Source organism: Mustela putorius, unplaced genomic scaffold (genome assembly GCF_011764305.1).
Source record: "Mustela putorius furo isolate JIRA1106 unplaced genomic scaffold, ASM1176430v1.1 tig00003869_pilon_pilon_pilon, whole genome shotgun sequence".
NCBI classification, from domain to species: domain Eukaryota; kingdom Metazoa; phylum Chordata; class Mammalia; order Carnivora; family Mustelidae; genus Mustela; species Mustela putorius.
Window position 1 is genome coordinate 12,545,223 of NW_025422021.1, and position 23,559 is coordinate 12,568,781.

A 23,559-nucleotide genomic window follows, 5' to 3' on the forward strand; every position below is an offset into this window, starting at 1 on the left:
TATATATGGGTAAGCAACAACCATTCCAAACGCAAGCAACAACCTGGGAAATGTTTATTCATGAAGATCTGCCAGTGAGTTGGATGAGAATGGTGAATTTATCGTCAACAAGCACGTGGGAAGATGATCAGCATCATTAGTCACTAGGGAAATATGAATTAGAACTGTGGGGAAATTAAAATACACCTGCTAGAATGGCTACAATGTAAAAAACTGATAATATCAAGTACAGACAAGGCTATACAGCATCTGGAATTCTCATACATTCCTGGTGGAAATGCAAAATAACATCGCTACCTTGGAAAACAACTTGTAGGATTGTTTTTAAAGTTAAAAACACAGGAGGATAAAAATTAAATACACAGTTAACAATTCGACTTCTAGGTATCTACCCAAAAGAAATGCATTCCCCCTTCCCAAATTTGTTAATGAATGTCTGTAACAATGTTAATCATTTTGACCGACAGAATGTAGTAGTCACCCCCTTATCCATGGGGGTGGATAAGACCTCCAGTGGATGCTGAAACCGTAGCTAGTACTGACCCTGATATACACCGTATCTATGAGAAAGATTCATTTATAAATTAGGCACAGTAAGAGATTAACAAAATAATTAATAATAAAATTAAACAATTTTAACAACATACCATAATAAAAGGTATGTGAATAAAAGTTATGGTCTTTCTCTTTGAAAATATCTTCCTGTATTGTACACCTTCTGGTGATGATGTGAGATGATAAAATGCCTGCATGATGAGAGGAAATGAGGTGAAAGACATAGTCATCGATGGCGTCATGTGAGGCTACCATTGACCTTCCCATCACAAGTTAGAAGGAGGATTATCCACTTCCAGACCTGGTTGGTGGAGTAGGGAGCACAGAGGAATGGACTGAGAGGGAAAAGCTGTTTGCTTCTTGTTCTCTAGTATCAAGAGATGACCCATCCCATGCTTTCCTTGCCAATGAGATTATCAAGTGAGTGGCTGAGAAAGAGAAGAGTCTCTTTTTGAGAGAGTATAATGTAGTCCAGAGTGTTCCTTCTTCTCTGCGCCAAGGGTGAATATGAGAAAGAAGAGGAAAAGGGACCCCTGGGTAGAGCAGCCCTTATATTGGGGAAAGACTTCTTCAACAAAGTCCCCAATACCACTCATCTTTAAAAAACTTGCTGGATCAAAGGAGGGGGTATTTCTTTTTTAGAGCTGACTCCTTGCATATATTTCTCCTTCAACCATGCTCCTTCTCTGGAGTTTCTGCTGTTGTTTAGACACCAGTCTCAGGATTCATTCAGGTAAGCAGTTGTTCGCAAACTTAAACTTGCATTAGAATCACCAGGAGCGCCTGCTAAACCACAGATAGCTGGAGTTTTGACCAGTGTGAAGTGGGAGCTGAAAATGTGCATTTCTAACTCGATCCAAGATTACATCAGTGTTGCTGGCTCTAGCACTACTACCCTTGGGGAATCTCTGGGGTAAGCACTGGGGCATTTGCCCCAGCTACCAAAAAACTGAAGTTACAAGCTAGCTGAAACTGAGATCAGCAACACATTTGCCAGGGCAAATGGTAAATACTTGGCAAGGCAGGCCCCAGTCCCTTCGAGGCACTCTTGGGTGTGACTCCCTTTGCGTCCCCAGATCTCCAGCATTAGTCCTCAGCTCTGGAGCCAAGGTCTTTCTGTAGCCAGTGTAGTTTGCTTCCTCTCCCAGGTCAGCTTCTCCTTATCCCACACTTCCTCCGAGAGTGTTTCACTGTTTAATTCTGGGCAGGTCTATTTACTCCAACCTGAGGCCAAAGCTGCTCTCCTCCTATTCCCATGACCCTGCAGGTGAGTGGTTACTGGGCTCTCCCCCTTGGGCAGATTTTCCCAGCAGCAGGCACCCACACGTCCTCTCTTAGTTTCCCCAAACTGAGCTTGCATTTGCATAAGCACAGCCTGGATTCTCTGACTTGCTGATTTCTCACCCCCCAGTGCTGCCTAGTGGGAGGCTCTCACTCTGGATCACAGCATCCCGGGATCCCTGACACTATCCATGTAGCTCTATCCTTGTAGCTGCACTCCCTCTGCAAAAGGTTTCTGCTCTTCTCCACCCTGTCCCCAACCCTGGTCCAAGTCCCAGTACCACCTATCTTGCCCTCTGTCCCGCCTCGAAACCTATCTTCCCTGGGTTATCCACTCTTCTGTGTAACATTGCAAAGGACAATAGGATATGGTATTTGATTCTAATGCACTTTTCTTGCTCTAATTCAGGCTGATTACCTACCAAGGCCATCAAGACTTTGGGAGAGGTGGGGGCTTTTTGGAGGGAAGAACAAAGTTACACTATACTCAAATTACTCATCAGTTAAAGCCTTATAATACTATGCAATAAAATTGACTTTACCCCAAACTGGGTATTATATTACTTTTTGATAGATCAGAAGACACTTTAAGTGATTAAAGTGCTTTTTGTCATTATAAATGTTAATTATTATGGGTAATTGAAAATGCAAAAAGAATGAAATGAATAGATCTTTCTGGTTGATAGTATGATAGATATATAAGCTTGTATTCTATTAGAGAGAAGATAAAGTAGAATAAGGTCTTCTGATGTCTTCAGTGAAAATCTGGCTCTGGTGGGTAATCAGCCTGAATTAGAACAAAAAAAGTGCATTAGAATCAAAGCAGTAGAGACTGCTTATATTTCAGGCTGTTGATGTTGTTAAAAACTTCCTGACATATGAAACTGCACAGTGGAATGTCATTATGAAAGCCTAATTAAGAGTTTAAAAGTATTAATATTAAAAATTATTTTATTCTGTATGGAAGACTTATATACATCAATAATCTTTGCAATATACATTTAATTTTCATCTAAATGTAAGGGATGCCATTCCCACATGTCCAATCAGAAAATTCTTGCCCTAATAAAAAGATATTCACATATCTGTGCTACCCAACTATATTTATATGTATAGTTTGATGATAGTATTTTCTTGAATGTTAAAATTTATATGTCACAGACGCAAAAGGAATTTGCAGCAATGTTACGAAACAGGAAAATCATTTATGTTTTCACAAAGGTAAACAGATTTACAAAAGTAGAGGAGCATCTTTCTTTGAAAATTATTTCCAGTGAGTTCCCAGGCCCAGCCACCATTATCATCACTTTTTCTACACAAATGATCCGTTGTAGACTGCAGTCAATTGCTACGCAATATTTTATACATCAGGGCTTAATGGAAAGAAGGAAAATGAAGAAGAAATATAAATTCCAATTTTCTGTTCATGGTCTAATGGCCTATTATTCAGCCAACTTTCTACATGTAGAAAGCCTTCATTAGTACACCATTAAGGATGACATTAAAACTTCTGATCTGTTCTTCTAGGTTATAAGTTATGTCTCACATAACAAATTTTACTGGAGCTCCTTCAGGTCTGGTATCTACATCTATAAATATTTCTATCTGTTCGTTATATCCTGCTGTAGGAGTGAAATGGTGCAGAGTATGAAAAATATACGTACCTTGGTTTGGAAAATTCCTTTTTGAAAGTGTGAAATTTAATAAATTTAAAAAGAAGAGGTAGGTGGCACTAGAGTAATGAAATGGATTTTAATTACTCTAATGTCATGCTATTTGGAACAAGAGTAAACATGTCTGGATGCTTCTATCAACACTACAACCCTCCATTCAGGAGAGTGTGATCTCCAGGCTGATTTAGGTCATTTTTCTAAAAGATGCTGCTATACCACTTTTCTTCGTTCTAAAATGTTCCCCTGGGTGCCTGGGTGGCTCAGTGGGTTAAAGCCTCTGCCTTCAGCTCCAGTCATGATCTCAGGGTCCTGGGATCGAGCCCCCGCATTGGGCTCTCTCTCTGCCTGCCTCTCTGCCCACTTGTGATCTCTGTCTGTAATAAATAAATAAAATCTTTAATAAAATAAAATAAAATGTTCCCCTTGGGAAAAACTGGTGTCCTACCCTCTCTCAGCCCCAATTTTTTCCCATTAAAGGGCATCTGGGGAAGCAGCAGCAAATATTCCATTTTAACAGTAAATGTTGGTTTCTAGAACTTTCTATCTCATTAGCTTTTAAGGTTCCTTTCATTAAGGAGCTGCTTAGGGTGTTCCTTTCATAATGACCTACTTGGGAAGTGCAAATTTCTTATCTCTAAATTGGTATATGAAGTTTCCAAAGGGACAAGGAGGCAAGAGATTTCGGGCACTGTCTCCTTCCTGCTTCCTATCCACTTTACTCTTGCTCTCAGATCCCAAGCCATCTCTGACTCACACCTGACCTTGCTTCTAAGAGCAGTTCTGGGTGTGCACAGGGGGTATCTAAGAAACCACTTCCTCAGAAGCTTGCTGGCTAAGGATGGAACTCCATTCTGTCTACACCGACTTCCTCTGCCTAGGAGCCAGACCTCTCTTCTCTAGCACCCTCCCTCTTGGCCTCAGCTCCCAACTCTTTATTCTACCCTCTCCTAACCTGGGTCTCCCTCCCAGGGGTCTGACCTGCCAGGCTCTGCCGAGCTCTTCATCTCCTTCTTAATCTGCTCTTCCTTGCCCCCTAAGCCCTGCCTGACCCCTCCACAGGCTTACTCTGGGCCTGTTGCCACATAACCCAGACAAAAAGGACACCTGAGTCCTAATCTCTGTGGTGCTACCAGAAAACTGCGTGAGTTCAGGCAAGTGGCTGAACCATCTGAGCTCCGTCTCTCTCCCTGTGTTGGGGCATCTCTAGGGTCTCTGGGGATTTGAAAACTCTAGTTGCTGCCAAGCTCCTTCCTGCCTCCCTCTGCTCTCCATCTTCTGACTCTGTTTCAAGCAAATAAGCAAGAGTATAACGTGTGGTGACACACAGGTAAGACTCCGTTCTCCATTTGTAAAGATGACAACATTTGTCTTTATTTGCACGGCCCTGGACGGCTGACAGAGGAAGGCAGTGTGTTCAGAATCTTGTCTTGTGCCTGCGTAGCGGGGTTCCCAGTGTTTCAAGGGAGCTCCTCCACGTAAGCGGCAGGAAAATGGCCCTTTTTTCCATTCAGAGAACCAAACCACCATCCTTCTTCTTGTTTCCTGTATATAGTCACAATGTCGCCTGTGAAAATGCACATTTAGTTAGACAAAGGGTGCTCTGCCATTTAAGTATATGCCCAGACCCAGTGGGTAAGACAATTGGAAGGAGATTCTGCTTTCAAGAAGTTACTTGGGAGCATCATTCTCTGTACGTGATTCAGATGAAGCAAAATTTATTGAACACCTCTGTATGAAGTAGGCATAATGCAGAGAATATTAAAAAAGAATTTGGTAATGGACAACCAAATTATGCCATAAAATAGTTTCATTAAGAATAGAATCACGTTGGGTCCTACATCCTTCTTGTGCTGGATGGCTTACTCTGGATATAGCCTATGGCCTGTCATCAAACTCTTTCTCCATGTCTGTGTTTTAAGGGTTTCTCATGTTGGTGACTGAGAAAGTCTGGTATGGTGACTATAAGGTTTGTCTCAGCTACCAGACTTTTCTTTAGATCGCAAGAGCTTCTCTCCACTACATGAGCCAGCTTTATAGTCCAAAGTTCAACTCACAGCTTTGCACAGAAACATGACACCCCTTCATTCAGCAATGTAGATTACTTTAATAAAATATCAATTTGAAGACAATACATTTTAAAGCAATGAATCAAATACATAAATTGCTAAGAAGCACATGGCCCTTCTCTAATTCTCTTTCTTTTAAAAAAAAAACACTATTCTGATCTTAGGAACCCTAAAGCTTAACCTGGTGCCTCAAATCCTCTGGCTAAGACCCTCTCTTGGGAGAAAGTCCTTCCACTCTGGCTGCTGACTATACATCAAAGCTGAAACATCATCTTCCTTCAGGATCTAAGAGCTCCTTTACCTTGAGCATCCTTCTGAGGTAACTTTTCAGTCTATCTTTCATTCATTCTCCTCCCCAGTTATTTTCTTTCTGTGGCAAAGGAGTGTCCACCCCCTTCCTTCCCAGCTCACTCATAAATCACTTTTCTTATTGGAGATCATTCTCAGCCTAAGTTCTACCTCTACTGAGTTCGGTCAGGCCAGCAGATCTCAGGTCAGCATATCGACACAGTCTGCTAACAGAGATTCAAACAAATAATTTAAAATTTTGTTGCCGGTTTCCCCAAGCCTCCAATGGTTTTGTTTACTTAAGGAATCCACTTATGATATAAAGTGTAAGTAGACTTTGCTGCCATCAGAACTGAAGGCAAAGAAGAGAATCAATTTATTGTGTGACTATGGATCTCAAACCCAGGCCCTGGAGTCTAGATGGCATCTGGGAAATGTGTTTTTTATTCACACAGGAAGTGGGAATACAGCATTTCCTACTGCTGTAGGTAACCCTAGGATGACATGATGAGGAACAAAGTGACTTCCAGAACACTTTCAACTTTTAAATAAAGGCAGTGTTGATTTAAGATAAAGGGAGGAGAGGGCCTACTCTTTATTTCCCTTTTTCTTATCTTTTTTTAATTTCTGACCTAGAAGGAAAAGTAGTTCCTGGAAGAAATCTGGCTGGCAGTCTGAAAAGGAAGCACCCAATAACCAATAGCAAGTACATGGTGTTCCTGTTGTGTGACTGCAAAATCCATCATGACTTCCTGTTGGTTTGGGGCGCCATTTCCTGCTTGTAGGTAATAAACTCTCTACTACAACACAACTCTTTCTCACTCACCTTTTCATTTCCAGATCTCTGCCTTAGCTTTAACATCCAAATATGGTTGCTAATTGGACACACAAAGAAAGTGGAGGGTAGGGGCATCTGGGTGGCTCAGTGGGTTAAAGCCTCTGCCTTCTGCTCAGGTCGTGATCTTGGGGTCCTGGGATCAAACCCCACATCAGGCTCTCTGCTCAGCAGGGAGACTGCTTCCCCCCTCTCTCTGCCTGCCTCTCTGCCTACTTGTCATCTCTCTGTCAAATAAATAAATAAATAATATTTTTAAAAAAGAAAAGAAAGTTGAGGCTAGTGACTTTTTCTTATTTAATGTTGAGGGTAACCCATGACAGCACACCTTTCCATGTTCAACAAAAATCTGTGACACAGAGAAGGGGGTCATTTCCTAGATTGGCCATAAACCACTTTTCTGAGAGGTAAGTGGGAGAAACATTAATCTAGAAGTTCTCTGACCCGGCTTCTAGAACTCACACTTACCCTAAGCCATGAGAGGAAATCATTTCACATTCCTGTGTGTTTACCTTTCTGAAAAGAAAAAGGTGGGGCTACCTTTGCAATAACTTTCCATTACTGACACTCTACTCCGTTAGGGCTGTAATAAGAAGCGTGACTCTGGGTTTCTGAGTTCAAAGCCAGTGCTATCACTTCCTGTAACTTCAGCCAAAGTACTTAACCTTTCCATGCCTCCGTCTCTTAAAAGAAAATGGGAATAAACAATAATACCTACCTCAAAGGGCTATTATGAACATTAAATGGACAATGTGCTTACAGCGATGTCTAGCACTGAGTAAACGCAGACTACATATTAGCTATTTTCATTATGTGACTTTTATTTCTGGTGTGCCTTATCTTTATTTTTCAAAAAGGGTGATTATAATCCTGAGTTGATTTGATGTTGTAGTAACTTGTAAGGCTGTAGTAACTTGTAAGGAGTTTTATTCAAGTAAAAGATCTCACCATGGGAAGGCAATCAAACTATTTGAAAATGATTCTTACCTTTTTCCAAATTTAATTCATCATCTTGTCTGGCTTGAAAAGAATATAAAGCCTTGCAAAGACCGCTGCCGAGCTGGGCCACACCAGAGGCTGAAAGTTGGATTCAGTTATAATTACTAATGCTGTGTCGGTAGGCAAGATGGGAACAGAATGGGAAGCTCTTGAGTGGTTGAATGGTGTGGTGCAGAGCCGAAATCTGCTGACATTTTCTCAAGAGGAAAGTTTATAATTTCACATAGTATTCACTCCTTGGTAGAGTAACCATTTATGACACACTACTATGTGTACGGACTAGGTATATGATATAATCAAAAGCTGTATGATAATTTAGAACATAATAAGTCTGGAGAAAAAAATAATAAAGATGATAATTTAAAATTGTTTTCCCCACATAAACTTCTTTACCAACATCAGTTAGCTAATACATATGGTAGTATGTATTAAATATTACTATATAATAATAAAATTACTAATTAATATTATTAATAAAATTAATAATTATTTATAATTAAGTAATGTTGGTATTATGTATTAAATTAAAGTGATGAGAAGTCTTTATTATACCATGTGAACCATTACATCCTGGGTTTTCCTGGAATTTTTTTGCCAACTTCTCATCAAGAAACTGGAGAATTGAGTTTGGAAACTATAGTTAAACGAGGGGACAATGACGTGTGTGGGTGTGTGTGAATGTGTGTATGTGAGAGAGAGAGAGAGAGAGAGAGAATGTGTTCGAGTTTGTACGTGTGAGTGTTGAAAGGTGAAAGGTGGGGGGTGCCGGCTGGCAAATAGCTAAGGTCAGGAGCTGAATAAAGGGAGGAGGTAGGTCTTGGGATCACCATGTTTCTCACAAAAAGGACAGGATTTTTATGGACCTTTGGAGGAGACTGTGGAGACAGAGTTTCTCACACTGGTTCAGGGTGAATGTATGGACAGCAAATTGCAAACTGAATAACACGGATGCCAGTCATCTAAGGGACCTTTCTTATGGCATACATTTTTTCCCCCAACCCTCCGCTTTTTGACTCCTTCCCACATTTTTGGATTACATCTGCACAGAGAGCTACAAATGCTAACAAATCAATCCGTCCTAACTGAAATGCATTTTTTGTGTGTGCTGATATATGCCCATGTGACCCTGAAAATAAAATGTAAATGTCACAATGTGCTTTACCAACAGAACCTAGGCCCAAATTATTGTGGGCATGGGATTACCTGTAGATGAGGAAATTGGGATTCTCTGCCCACCAGGACATGTCCTGCTCACAACATTCTCTAATCTCTTCATAAGAAAAGGCCGAGATATTTTTACATAACTATGTGTCTGTTGCTGTTTAGATAGTAAAAAAAAAAAAAAAAAAAAAAAGTCATTTTAACAACACATTCATCTAAAATATTTTTGACAAGTTTAACTCCTCCACAGTTTTTTACCTCGGGAATTTGTCTTTGAATTTTGGGAAGGAGAGTATAAATAAGTTATTCAATACTTTTCTAAACTCTTCTATAAACCTTAATTGTTTCTGAAGCCATAGTATTTTCAGAATTAGACCATTTCAGCGTTTTATAGCCCGTGTTTCCAATTCTGACCTGCAGCTCCAGGTTAAATAATAACATTCAGAGCTTTACTTCAACTTTACATTCAACTTTAATCGGCTTTAACGCAAGTGAAATTGCCAGGACTCGAAGTGATTGAGACCAATTTGGAGTCCTGAGTCTCAGAGAAAGACAAGCCCTTTATCACAAGATAGTTACAGCTCCCCCTTCTGACAGTAAATGGAAAACAGCTTCAAGGAGGAGCGACTCCTGTGCCTTCATGCGCTCACCATCATTCCTCTACCTCAGAATTTAGGTCCATATGAAATTTTACTCTAAAAGCCTGCTCAGAGAATAAAGTTAAGATATGAGGAGGAAGAAGAAGGAATCCAAAGTGTTTTTAGCTCCTCATATTTAGTCTGCAAAGGAAGTACTCGTTTGTGATGAGCTCTTGTTACTGCACTAAAAGGAATAAAAATAAATTATCTTAAAATTCCACAATTGGGATTTGAGATCTATGCCATATAGAATTCATAATAGCCTCTTCCTCCCTAGTACTACTTGAAGCCACTCCTTACAGCAAGCCCCGTCAGGAAATTACAATCCATCTCTTAAGTTTTTACCTTTTCTTTCCACCTGAAGATGGCGTTACTACAGGGATGGCTGGGTTGAGGTCTTTGCTCAAGTTCTGCTAACACCGATGACAGTTTGTAGGCATTTGCTTGCAAAAGGTCTAGTTTCAAATTGGTCTGTGGACACATCATTTGGACATGTGAGTAAATTTCTAGAAAATGAGGCAGAGCTGCGTGGGTAGAGGGATGTCAGGAAAACTCCCAAGACGACAGAGAGGTCTAGAAAAGTCCATGCAGATAGGCCCAGAAAATGCTAAAGAGAGCAAAAAGTGGACCTTTAAGCACTTCAAAGGAAACCCGTGGTTGCTGAGTGCACCTTATTCCGGACTCTTATGAACAGGATAAACTGGAAAGCTAGACACATGAGGGTTCTGTGCCAACAGACAGCTTTACTCAATTTACTGTTGAGGAGTGAGAAAGGGAATAAGTGTTGACTGCAGAAGGCAGAGCTTTGGAGGTCTTTGAAGAAAGGCCGTTGAACGTAGTGCTTGGTACTGTGAGCAGAACTGAACTTGCATCAGATCGGATCCAACTAAAATGGTGTGAAGTGGGTTTTGTTGTTGCTGCTGCTGTTACTGTTTTTCCTACAGAGGTGAGGTCTTATATTACCCAAAAAGTTTACGGTAACATTTCTGGAAACTGGAAACAATATTTGGACTATTTGGGTATACAAATAAGTGAAGCTAAAGGTATACGCCTAGTTCTCCATTTGACCTTGAACTAGAAACTTCATAATAGCTTCTCGGTCAAGCTGTGTTCAGTCAGGATAACTGGAAACTAAACAATGGAAGGAGCCCGCGTATCCCATCTCTTCCTCACCATCATTTCCTCCCTTTTCCACACCTCCAGCATGGGGATTCCTAACCCTGCATTCCTTACCAGGGGACCACAACCATGGACTGAACACTTCTGACCGGTGGGGAATGACCCACTGCATTGTCGGGGAGGCTAACCTAAGGTGAAATTGAAACCCATCACATACCATCTACCATTAGACCTAGTCTGCATCTGAGAACATCACAGGGCAAGTCTCCTTCCACCTCTCTGCAGTGCTCCTTCCCACCTCTGAAGGCAATGTCTACTCTACATTCAATTTCTGCAAAAATTTTTCATAGAACATGCCTTGCCAACATTCTTGCTTCAAATATGGCACTTGAAGGACCAAGAGATAATGAATTGGGAAGAATTTAAATGAAATAGCTTCCTCCTGTAAGAAACCTTGCCTGGGGAACACAAAGTCTACCAATATCCTCAGTCTCCCTCCACCCAATGCAGTGGTGTGTAACCAAGTTACAAAGGTATTTGGCATCCAAATACTTGAAGGTTTGTACTGGCTCCGTCATAAACACCATGAATTCAGGAGGCGAACCCTCTCCAACCTTGCACCCTCCGCTGTGTGAATCAGGCCAACGTGTACCCAGATATCTCAGGGCATGTCCTAGGCTGGTAATGATGACAACAAAATTCTATGCAAGAACCACCAAAGAAATAAACTTACAACTTCAGACCATCACAAAATGCTCCATAGGACTCTATTTCGGTAAACAGCCTTTGCATAGAATTCGTAAACCAAACATTTCGCACTGTCACAGAAAATGTCCTATGGACTGCTTTCTATTTTCGTAGGACCCGCAGCCATGTGTCCCAGCAAGTGTGTTAGACCTCTGCTCCCAAGTGAACAGAATTCAGGGCCTTTCTCTTCTCTGAGAGCGTGAGGCCTGTACAACAGCTCCCCCACTAAAGGAAGCCTCTGCTAAAAAACAGATTCAACTGTACCTGGCTGTATCTGTCTCCTTTCCCCAGAGAACGACCGAAACTGCCTGTTTGAACAGAGGGATGAAGTACCTGGCTTTCACAAGAGTCAGTCAGACTACGTACAACGTGCCAGCTGCCTGTTTCCTTCAAAACATGGCTGAAGATTTTCTATCTCTTTCTGAGTTTTTCTCAGACGAATCCCAGTCAACTTTCTCTCTTCACAGCAGAAAACCTGTATCTAGCACACATAGCTCATAGTATCTGTTCATTTTCACTCCTACATAAAATCCACAGGCCATTGCTGGCCTCCCTTTCACTGTGGGTACCTCTGAAGCAGCCCATGGGCATTGCCCATGACCCCCCACAAACACCCGGGAGCTGCTGTGGGGCAGGCCCTCAGCAAAAAAGCCCAGAGATGCCTCTCCCTGCCCTCTCCTGACAGTACCTCCCCTTCCCTCAAAACCACCTCAGTCTCTAAACTTTTTTTCCCTTTTCCTCAGAAGTTTTTGTTGCACACTCCAGACTCCCCTCTTCCTTCTCTGTGGCCAAGCTTTCCGTTCTTCCGTTATTTTCAGAAGCTCCTGATGTTAGCTGACCGGTAAGTAGGAAATGAACTCTTTGTAGTTACCAGGATTTCAGCTCTCCTCTGTGCACGGTGCTGGCACTTTCTAGCTCACACTTTATCTTCACAATAACCCTTTGAGGTCGGTACCGAGAAAAGTAAAGTTGTCCCAAGTCCCTGGGAAGGGCAGAGCGAGATCCAAATACAGGCCTTTTTGAATGCAGACCCTGTGTTTTTAATCCCGTCTCTTAACGGGGTTAATGTACACCTGGTTTCCAGACCCTGATGGAATTATTCTATTTTGGGGAATTCTATTTTAGGCACAATTGGTTTCCTGGAAGGACACTAAAGCAAACATGTCTAAGTAGTTGAATTTTTCCAGATCCCTTAAACGGCTTGTTAGGGAGGCTCCCTGACTAGATTGTTCTATGTCATGAGAAAAGAAAGGCAAGCAGAGGTCAACCGGACCCAGAAAACAGCATTCTAAAAATAACTCTTTCATCATTAAATCTAGGAACGTGGATGCTGCAAATATTTACCTCATCCATCAAGGCTGCTGTGATTTTTTGGCTCTCTGGGTCTGAGAAGGCGGCGTCCCTGGAGTAGGATTTCAGCATGCGTTCCAGGCCTGACAATGAAACCGTCCCCTCAGTCACTGCTGTCCTTCCTGTCCTGGGAGGACACAGCTGACAGGGGCACGTGCAGGGGGAGCCTGAGCCCAGAAGTGACACCAGGATGATTTCCCAGCGGCCGAGGCTCTTTCTCTTTGAGGCTGTGACTAACTTTGACTGAATGGGTGGCCTGTACCCTCATTTAATGAAAGTTGAGAAATTCTGGTGTTTAAAAAGAATCTTGATTGTTATTTTGCAAGATGAGCTTGGTGAATCCTCCTTGGGGACCCGGTGCGTGGTCGGTTCCCCAAACTATCGCAGTGTTGGGCTCTCCCTCACTGTGGTAGTTTCTAACTTTTCACCCTCTTGGATTCAGCGACTCAGGGATTACATTTCAGTGTGTTGTTCTGGTCCACATCAAATGAGGTCCACACACCAGAATCACGAGCGCGGGGCTGTTTTTATTACCCGCATCGCTTTAGAGCTGCTTCCCATTCTGACATCCCTCACTCATTCAGAAGGATCGTTTACAAAGAAATAAACAAGGAAACTTAACCCGTGTGCTCAAGGAGGTTTACGGTGTTTTAAAGCAAGCAAGCTGTCCCTCATTCCAGCCAATTTCAGAAACAATGCTATTATTTCTGGAGACACAGTGCTTGGATAGCGCTCTTAAATAGACCCAAATGTCATTTTCATTCTGTTTGTGCTCTCCTGTCTTCTTTCTCATTTTTCTTGATTCACACAAATTAGGTCTGACATATGAATCTTTAAATGAGGTGATCCCTGCCCCAGTTAGCAAAGGTGGACTCGCCCTACCTCTGAATGAAACCCCTGAGTAGAAAGAACACTTTCCCTGATCGGGCCATTCACAGATCTAATTACACACCTTCCTGGTCTCTTGAGGCTTTTTCAATATCTTTTTGCAGTCTCAACAGTTTTGATTTTAATGAAGACTCTTGTCGCTCTTTATTCATTGCACTGTTAAGATCTTCTTCCTTTAGGGAAAAAAAAAAGATGCTTAACAATTGAAAGAGAAAAAGTAAGGTTTGCTACTCCCAGTTGCCCTGAGAATTTCACTGACAATGTATTTAATATTAACTTGACAGAAGAAAACGAGTAAAAAAAATAAAGTCAGGATAACTTTTGGTTTTCTAGATTGTTCCATCTGTTCTCGACCTGCTTAATAAGAAAACTTCTTCATCCACAACTTGTATGTACACAGCTGAGCACTTTCTATAATAGAACACATTATCGTTGGAGAAAGAGCCTTACTATAGTTATTTCATAGTTTCTTGGTAAGTAAATCTATTTGTTGGATACTTTACGGCTCCCAGTTAATCTTTCTTTCTAAAAGAGATTTTATTTATTTATTTGAGAGAAAGAGAGAGAAGACAGCATGAGTGGGGAGAGGAGCAGAGGGAGAGGGAGAAGCAGACTCCCCACTGAGCAGGGAGCCCGATGCAGGACTCGATCCCAGACCCCAGGATCGTGACCTGAGTCAAACACAGACACTTAACTGACTGAGCCACCCAGGCACCTGCTCCCTATTAATCTTGATTCAAGTTAGAGTTCTTTCAAGGTCCAAATGTCGCATGATGCGTTTGCTGGGAGCCCGGACATTGTCAGGAGTGGAACCGGTGTTTGTTGTGCTCTGCTCTGTACTGGCTGGCTACTGGGGATGTATGAGCTACTGGGGATGTATGAACTCTTCCCAGATGGGACTATGATTCAGTCAGGCCTTGAAGCATAACACTAAGAGATCTAGCAATTCAAGGCCACATTCGCTCATGAGTGGTGCAGACAGGAATGCGTGATTCAGCAAGCGCCAGGGCATGAAAGTTTCAAGGAGGCTAAGAAGACTTAATCAGGATTTCTCGGTCAAGGGGAAGGAGGGCAAAGGGTACTCGGGGCAGGAGAAATGGCACAAAGAAAGGGCAGATGGAGGCTGCGGGAGATACATCAGGAACAATACACAGACCAGTTGCTTGAGCAAACACAGTGGAAGGAAAAGTAGTCTTGGCAGTTTAGGCCAGATTTATGGGCTGAAGAAGGGATTTTGTCATATAAAATGTGAGAAACTGTTACCAATATTTGAGCTTTCACATCTATTATTTCAAGGGTTGAATGAAAAAAAAAAATGAAGACATCAGGGATGGTTGGAGACGTGGCTGAAGTAGAGGGTAGCAGATGGACAGGACCTCGTAGAGACTGAGGGACACTAACATCCTTAGACAGAAGTAGAGGAGTCAGGACTTTGCTGATACAGAAGGAGAAAAATGAGCATCCTGACTGTTGGTGGAAAGATTAGCTTTAGATAGACTGTCACAAAGCTTGAGGATTTATAACACAGAGAATAGCCTTTATAGGAATAATAAGGTAGAGACAGACATTTTATTTACATATTGTGAATGGTATATTATAAAAGTAGATATCATTATTACATGTGATCCTTGCAACAACCCTGTGAGATTGGTCTTATTTTCCCTCTGACAGAGAAATAAAGAAAGACACAAACGGAACAGTTTGAAACCCAGGATCTCTGAATCCCAGTGTTCCTTCCCATCTGCTCCTGTGAATGCCCACCCCGGCCCACCGCCACCCCACCCTGCGGCCCAACAGCCCCCAAACCAGAGTGCCTAACTCCGCCCGTCAGGCCCTCCTCGCTGGAGAAATGCACATTATATTCTGGCTCTGGCTCCAGCTCCCCGGCAGGCCAAGACTTCATTTGGGCTGTTGGGGATGCATGTAGTTTACAAGTATATTTCCAGAAGTGGATCGCTGCTGGCACAGCTCAAGGAGAGAGTATACTGCTATCCTTGAACATTCTTGAATTTGTCCTTCTCTTCCAAAGACTTTTGAAAGATCAATATTGAAGGTGGAACTTGAAACTTCAGATGCAAGCTTCTGAGCACGGCCTTTATAATAACCTTACGAGTATTTTCACACTGGTCATCCCTATATCTGCACTTGGACTGTTCTCCTGTCTTACCTTAGTCCCTGTACATTTCTTGGCAACTAGATATAAACCAGTCTAGGCTTATTGCCAATGTCTATAAAAGCAGATTCTGGGCATGTTTTACTTTGAGGATAACAAGGAAATCCCATTTACCCATTTGGAGATACAGTCCATTCTCTTAGACAAGAGATATATAGTCATTAGCTCTGGTGCACTGACATTCCATAGAAACCAAATATTCCCATGGGCATGTCAGTTATGGATAAACTGTCATGGTTGCCTCCCTACATCTCGCTAGAAGCCTAAACACATTTTTAAGAAGAATGATCCCTATTTTACTATTTACTTAGTCAATAGGGGCATTTTTATAAGAAAATGACTCATGTATTTTATTGTACATTTTCCCATCTCAGGGGTTGCCTACACTATTGGCAAGACGGAGAAAAAAAAAAAAGAAGAGCGCTTTTAAGAGTCTCATGCTCTACCGACTGAGCTATCCAGGTGCTAGAAGAGCGCTTTTAACTTCCTTTCTACTCCCATCGCTACATTTGTTTCTGGTTGGAACAGACATTGCTATTGCTAATTAACTTAATTTTTTCCAGGGTAGGAAAAAAAAAAAGATTTAACTCAAGAAATGGGTGGCCACTTACTGCTGTTTGGGGTGGCGGGGAGCTGGTCAGAGCCACTGTCGTGCCTAACCTAACTGCCTTCCCTCCTCCTTCACCTCTTGTTCCCTGAACAGGACTCCTGGGATGTTGGATTCAGCTGCACTTTTAAGCCTATAGGAGGCCATGACCAGTAGGCTAGTTCTCCATATGGTGGAAATGACCCTTCTCAATCTGGACCTTGAAAGTCTGGAAGAAATACAGCAGAGGAGTTCTTCCTGCTGCTGGTGGTAATTAATGATCAGTTCCTAGAACAGTACAATTAAGACTAACAAGAGGGGAGCGGAGGACAAAATCCTTGAGGTGTGACCCAAGAAGACAAAGAATTTCCCCCCAGATAACAAAGCAGTGCCTAGGCTCTGACCAGGCCCACTGATCAGTTTTTAGTAAGTTTCATATAATAACAGAATCACCCAAATGCCCTCAAAATAGGCTTCCGTAATATGGTGTGAAGTTTTCAAAGGCAAGGACCGTGAAGAATGTTGACCATGATCCCCACCTTCCAGGAGTCCTACCCTTGTTCAATCCCCTCCACGCACACTTACTGACTTGCCCTTGTACTATGGGGCTGCACTTATCGACTTGTTTCTGACAAATAGAATAAGAAGAGATGTCACCTCTGAGATTAGCTTATGTCCTTCTTGGACACTCTAGTTCTGTCTCTTTTGGGTCACTAGCTTCCAGGTGAAGCAGGCTGGCCTCTTGTGAATGCCCCACAGGTGGAGAGAGCCCACATGGCAAGGAGCTGGTATCTGCAGCCACCAGGTAGGGGGGGAGACCAGAAGCCTGCCATCTGCCATGTGGGTGAGTTCAGAAGCAGGTCATTTCCCAGGAAAGCCTTAGCCTGGCTGCAGTCCTGGCAGTCCTTGATGGCAGCCTTGTGAGGGACTCAGAGTCACCCACGGAAGTCACACTTGGATTCCTGGCCCACAGAAACTGTGAGATAATAAATGCTTGTTTTAACCTGCTAAGTTTGGGGGTAATTGCTATGCAGCAACAGACAACCGACAGGCTATACAGTGATTATTTTTAGGTCCTAAAACACGTCTTCCTGGCATTACTCTAGGAGACCGAGCATAAAGATTCAGTCTAGAATCCCATTTGACTTTCTTCCCTTTCAGAGGACACCAAAGACATATTTCTACTGCCCAGCTTGTAAACCACGTCCTCGTTTTTTTGTTTTATATATATCAACTATGAAAAAATCAATATTTTCATACACAAAACAAGATATTTCCTTGGCAACCGCGCCCAGTGTTTTCCAAATACGTTCCTCAGCCTATGAACAAGGTTCCCCACCAAGGGAACTTCCTTCTCTTCCATACTTACAAGGTAATCGGTTAATAGGAACTCGGACTTATTTTCTGTGGATGAAACCGCAGTTTCTTCCATGAGAGCCTGGGTATCTTTTTCCACATCTATCTTGCTGACGGCACAGTGAATTTGCGTGTGGCACTGCAATGCCAAGAAAGCAGAATCAGGTTGCTAAACAATGTTTGCTGCCGATTCTTGCCGTGTGCATCAGAAACAGAGAAATCTTGACTACTCACTGTGGTCAGGGTTTGGCCAAAAACAGAAATATGTTGGGTGTACTGGTTCAAGTTATTGTATAAAAGCTTAATTCTTTCCTTCTCCAGCTCCAGGATACTCTGAAAAGGATGGAAAATGACAGAAGATGAGCCAGTTGCTGTGCAAAGCTAAAGGCATCCAGCCAGGCAATGACACCCCAAGAAAGCCTGCGGTAGTGGTCAATTTATGCCTTTTGATGATGTCATTTCCAGGCCACCGTGGGGTAGGTTCCCAGTACAGGAATGTCATTTGGTGTGTGTCCTGTTTATCCTGATTTAGGATTGGTTTAACTCACATAGTTTCTGCAGGCTGTTTTGGCCCAAAAGGTATATAGGCTGATGTTGTGCGTTAATTGGCATTCATATAATAAAGGGAGAAAAGAGATCATTTGAAAAGCATCTGTGAGTTTTGTTTTTTTTTTTACTTTAAAATTTTACTTATTTGTCAGAGAGAGAACAAAGGTAGGGGGAGCGGCAGGCAGAAGGCTCCCCGCTGAGCAAGGAGCCAATGTGGGACTCGATCCCAGGACCCTGGGATCACGACCTGAGCCAAAAAGTTTAACTGACTGAACCACCCAGGCATCCCAGCATCTGTGAGTTCTAGAGAAGGAATGGGAAGCCCAGTAAAATCCTTATCCATACCTTGAATATACATTCAGACTATTTGACAAGAGCAGAACCCCGAAGTCTGATCAACTTCGAAATTATGAAATTTTAGGCCAGGTTTTAGGAACACTTTGTAACCTGGTGGGCCACTGTTTCCTTATTTTGACACAGGCTGAACCCCAAGCATCAAACTGAGACTAGAATCACCAGTATCTCTTGGTGGAGATGGTAATGGTTAAAAGATTTTAATTACATTTCAGGGAAATCATTAAAATGATCTATGTCTCCTCATGAAAAGAGGCAGTGATATACTCCACTGTGCAAAGGTGAAATCCATATCTCAGTAAATTACTGCTCTCTATGATCTTATTCTTTTGGTATAAAAAAGACTGTAGAGAAGCAAAATACTCAGGAGGATCTCGAACTGTCCTCCTGTGCTTTTACAATAGCACATATATGAGAGTGTGGTCAGAGCTAGCAGGGAACCGCAGATCTGGAGACAGGTTGGGGCCCAGCCCCACGCTAACTCACATCCTTTATTCATTCTCCTCAGTCCTGTAGTCCTGGTCTTCCAGTTGGTACTACTCAAGGAGTTTGGAAGGATTTAATTTTCATCTAAATTGCTTGAATAAAACTGATCAAAGAAATACCAGATTCTCTCCAGAGCAAGAACTCTCCAATTTTAGCATGCTCAGTCATCACCTAGACCCCTTCCTAAAATCATTCAGAGCATCGGATTCATCCCATTTAGGCAGGCGATCAGGATTCAGAATTTTAACAAGCACGCTAGCTGGGGCCACAAAAAAAATCTAATTTCAAAATTATTTATGATTCTTCTACCCAGAGCTAACCCATTAGCATTTTGATGTATTTCAGTCCATCTAGGTGTGCGTGTATGTACAATTATATTTTTCTAGTTACCTAGGAAATTATTCAAGTTTGTATCCCGTTTTTTTCACTTAACATTGTACAAGAGTGGTTTCTCCTGTTGTTTGTCTCCAGAAACACCATCTAATAGAGTCCGCTGTGTGGGACTGCATACAGCGTAGTTGATTCATTTAGTCATCCCCTTAAGGCTAGCCATTTGAATGGTTTCCACCCTTTTGCTTTTAATGTATTTTGAAAAGGAATTGGTTTGTTTTTCAGCTATTTCCTCAAGATGAATTTATAGAAAGAAAATTGTGTTTTTCACCACGGGTTCTGGGAGACAGCCAAGCCCTACTGTCTTGAGGCATCCATTGTATGCTATATGAGGCACCCACTGCCCCCGCCCCCAGCCCCTGCCCGCCCCCCCCCCCCCACATCTAGAGAGACAGTCACTACCACCCTTGGGGGAACTATGAAAATAATCACTCAGATTATTGTGGTTCAGATGAGGAACACTATTGAGAAGGTGAACGTCTTTAATGCTCTTGACACTTATACAAATGCCTCTCTACAAGAATTCCTTGAGTACTTACTGTTGGAAACAAATATTTGGCTCTTGGTAATTCTTAGTAGCATGGCTATTATTTTTCAAAATAAATTGTAGATTATTTCTACCAACTGAATTTTTTGTTCTTGGAAGAGAGGTAATGTACCTTGAGCATGGTAATGAGTATGAATAATAAGACTAATTGACATATGGTTTGTAGAACTGGTTTTATTACTTCCTAACCTCACTTGAAACTTGACATTTCTTAGCGTCTGGTACACTGACTCGAGCACAATGAAGGCTTCCTGAAAGAACTTGTAAATCCAATTTGGAGAGTAAGAAGGGGTAAGAGGATACATTATAGGACGTCTAAATGAATTCTTATACCCCATTTCTACAGAAGAATGGTCCTGGGAGAAGGAAGAGGAAAAAGGAAACTGAACAATGCTTGTCACATTTCCACCTCACACACTTATAATAAAATCCCCCTTTAATGCAGTTCAGTCCACTTTTGTTATGTGTCTTCATGAATATAACATTCTTCTCCTCAGTTTGTGAACAACAGAAGATCTAGAACACACAGTGTAACATGTGAGTTAGTGACTTGGTGGTGCAGATGGAATGCATACAAGCCAAGGGAAGAAAAAAGTAGGGCCAGGCAAGGATGACTTGGCAGAAGTAGCCTCCAATGAGTTTACAGGGCTGAGCTGGCTCTAGGGAGAAGGTAGCTGTAAGGGAACTGAGGTAAGAGGGAAGTGTGAGAACTGAAAGCAAGGTGGGGCACGATATTGACCTCTGGCATGGTGGGAACAATAAACCAAGATACAAGAAGGGTGAAAGGAAATCTTTCTTTTCCTTACAGAGATTCTCATTTTGAGCAGTTTCTCCATGGGACTTGGATTCTAATTTTTTAAAAAACCAGTTTTAAATATTTTTAAAGCCCAGTTAAAAGAGATTTTTTTAAAAATTCAAGTATAATTAACATACAGCGTTATCCTAGAATAAGGTATACAATATTATGACTCAGTGATTCTCTATATTACTCAGTGCTCATCAAGACCAATGTCCCCTCAATCCCCTTTGGCTATTATATCCGTGCCCCCCCACCCCCACTCACCTCCCCTCTGGCAACACCAATTTGTTCTCTATAGTTAAGTCTGTGCTTTTGTTTGCCTGCAAAGTCATCTTTTGAAACAGAGATAAGTGTATATCTTGTCACCATCAGGGAGACTTTATAAACAAAAAAGATAATTTCTATGATGTCTTCATATAAAAGTTGGGGCTGGTGAAAGGGAGTGGGTCAGGAGGAGAGGTGTAGGAGGACCCTAACAGGAAAAAAGAAAACGGAGAAAAAGGAAGGAGAGCTGGTAAGAGCCTCTGAGAAGGGAGCTGGTAATAGCAATACCTAAGACATTTTAAAAGCCAGCTGGATGTTGGCTACATCAGACATGTTGGTGGCCGTACGAGGTGGGAGCCATAATTATCCCCCATTCCTGTGATGTAGAGGGTGAGAAGAGTGCAGACCCAGAGGTTAAGTATTTTTCTCCTAACCCTTGAAGGGCATCTGGAAGATGGAATGGGAACAGCAATTTCTCTCCCATAATCTTACAGGGCTTCCAAGGAAGCCAGCCTCTGTGGAAAAGCCACAGGTCCACTGAGAAGTTCCAGAGGGTGAGGCAACACCAGAGGCCAGGTTGGAGAGTCAGGTTTCAGATGGACAAATACAGAATGGGAAATTAGAGAATCGATTCCATTTACTATAGCACCAAGAACCATAAGATACCTAGGAATAAACCTAACCAAAGAGGTAAAGGATCTGTATTCGAGGAACTACAGAACACTCATGAAAGAAATTGAAGAAGACACAAAAAGATGGGAGACCATCCCATGCTCTTGGATCGGAAGAATAAACATTGTTAAAATGTCTATACTGCCTAGAGCAATCTATACTTTTAATGCCATTCCGATCAAAATTCCACCGGTATTCTTCAAAGAGCTGGAGCAAATAATCCTAAAATTTGTATGGAATCAGAAGAGACCCCGAATCGCTAAGGAAATGTTGAAAAACAAAAATGAAACTGGAGGCATCACATTACCTGATTTCAAGCTTTAATACAAAGTTGAAAATTAAATCCTTGGCCCTTTCTTGTCATCTTCATCTAAAACCTATTGAGCAGAAGCAAGGAAAGTCCCAGGACCCTATGTTTGAAGGCGTAAATTAAAGAAGGGTTTATCCTTATTTCCTCTACTCTTTGGCCTAGTTTTCTTCTCTCCTTAATTTCCCTGCTCCTCCCTAACTCTGCATCTATCCTACCTTGAAAGTGGAACAGCGAGAGATTAAATATGGCCCTTCGAATTTTGCCTGTGCAGAAGCAGAGAGCAGCGGTCAAGCCCGTGGCATCAGATTGCTACGTTAAACCCTGTCACCATCTTGGGCGAGTGTCTTCACGTCTCCACTCCTTCACTATAAATTGGGAAAGAAATGGCATCCTCTTCATGATGCTGTGATGAACGCAAAACGTAACGCAGTGAACGTCCTCGGGGCCGTGTCTGTCCCTAGCAGCACCTGTATCGTTCCCACATCATTGTGCTTAGTCAAAGTGCGTCTTGATGGCCTATTTTTGCAACTGTATCTCGCTTTAAACATTTTCTTAAACTTAAAATGTGGAGAAAAAAGAAACCAAAACATTCGTGTTCTTAGCGCTCAGAGTTGAACATTATTTCACTGGGTCAGATTTATGTTGATTTAAAAAGTAGAGAGCTAAGCTATTCAGACAGACCATAGTGGGAGTAACTTTTGAGGCTGGGTTTGTTTTGTCCTCTGCCAGGCTGTCCACAAGCTGTGTCAATGTACATGGCAGCTCAGTTCAATTCCCACCATCTCCCTCACACAACACAGATGCAGTCTATATGTGTAAGTCTACAAACACACACATAAAAACTCACTGTAGGTTGGGGCATGGGTTTTTTTTTAAATCCTTTAATTTACACACAGTGTATAAATAGCATGTTTCTTTCCTTCAACATCATGCTTTTGTGGTTAACTGGTGTGTGCGTGTGTGTGTGTGTTTAAGATTTTATTTATTTATTTGACAGACAGACATCACAAGTAGGCAGAGAGGCAGGCAGAGGATGGGGGGAAGCAGGATCTCCACTGAGCAGAGAGCCTGATGTAGGGCTCGATCCCAGGACCCTGGGATTATGACCTGAGCCAAAGGCAGAGGCTTTAACCCACTGAGCCACCCAGGCGCCCCGTGTGTGTGTGTGTGTGTGTGTGTGTTTTAAGATTTTATTTATTTATTTGAGAGAGGGAGAGAGCTAGAGAGAAAGCTCGAGAGGAGGGTAGGGGCAGAGAGAGAGGGAGAAGCAGGCGGACTCGATCCTGGGATCATGACCTGAGCCAAAGGCAGACACTTAACCAACTGAGTCACCCAGGTGCCTCTAATTTGTGTTTAAATATAGTTTTAATTAATATTTATTGCTAGATATTAGTCTACTTTCTAAATTAGAGCACATTTTGAGAGTAATTCCTCTACTGATAGGTATGAGGATTCTGCACAATTTTTTCTCAT

General features: G+C 42.1%; 1 protein-coding gene across 1 annotated transcript in view; it reads right to left on the reverse strand.

The window, feature by feature from the left end:
- Positions 1 to 4,858: 4,858 nt before the first annotated feature.
- Positions 4,859 to 23,559, reverse strand: part of NOSTRIN (nitric oxide synthase trafficking) — a 57,572-nt gene continuing 38,871 nt past the window's right edge. The window contains exons 9-16 of the mRNA XM_004744010.3: positions 17,950 to 18,048; positions 17,729 to 17,854; positions 13,665 to 13,773; positions 12,707 to 12,795; positions 9,842 to 9,967; positions 8,901 to 9,015; positions 7,686 to 7,775; positions 4,859 to 5,073 (exon numbers count right to left, since the gene is read on the reverse strand). Coding sequence (XP_004744067.2) covers positions 4,967 to 5,073; positions 7,686 to 7,775; positions 8,901 to 9,015; positions 9,842 to 9,967; positions 12,707 to 12,795; positions 13,665 to 13,773; positions 17,729 to 17,854; positions 17,950 to 18,048 — 861 coding nt within the window. The 3' untranslated portion in view covers positions 4,859 to 4,966. The remainder of the gene's footprint in view (positions 5,074 to 7,685; positions 7,776 to 8,900; positions 9,016 to 9,841; positions 9,968 to 12,706; positions 12,796 to 13,664; positions 13,774 to 17,728; positions 17,855 to 17,949; positions 18,049 to 23,559) is intronic.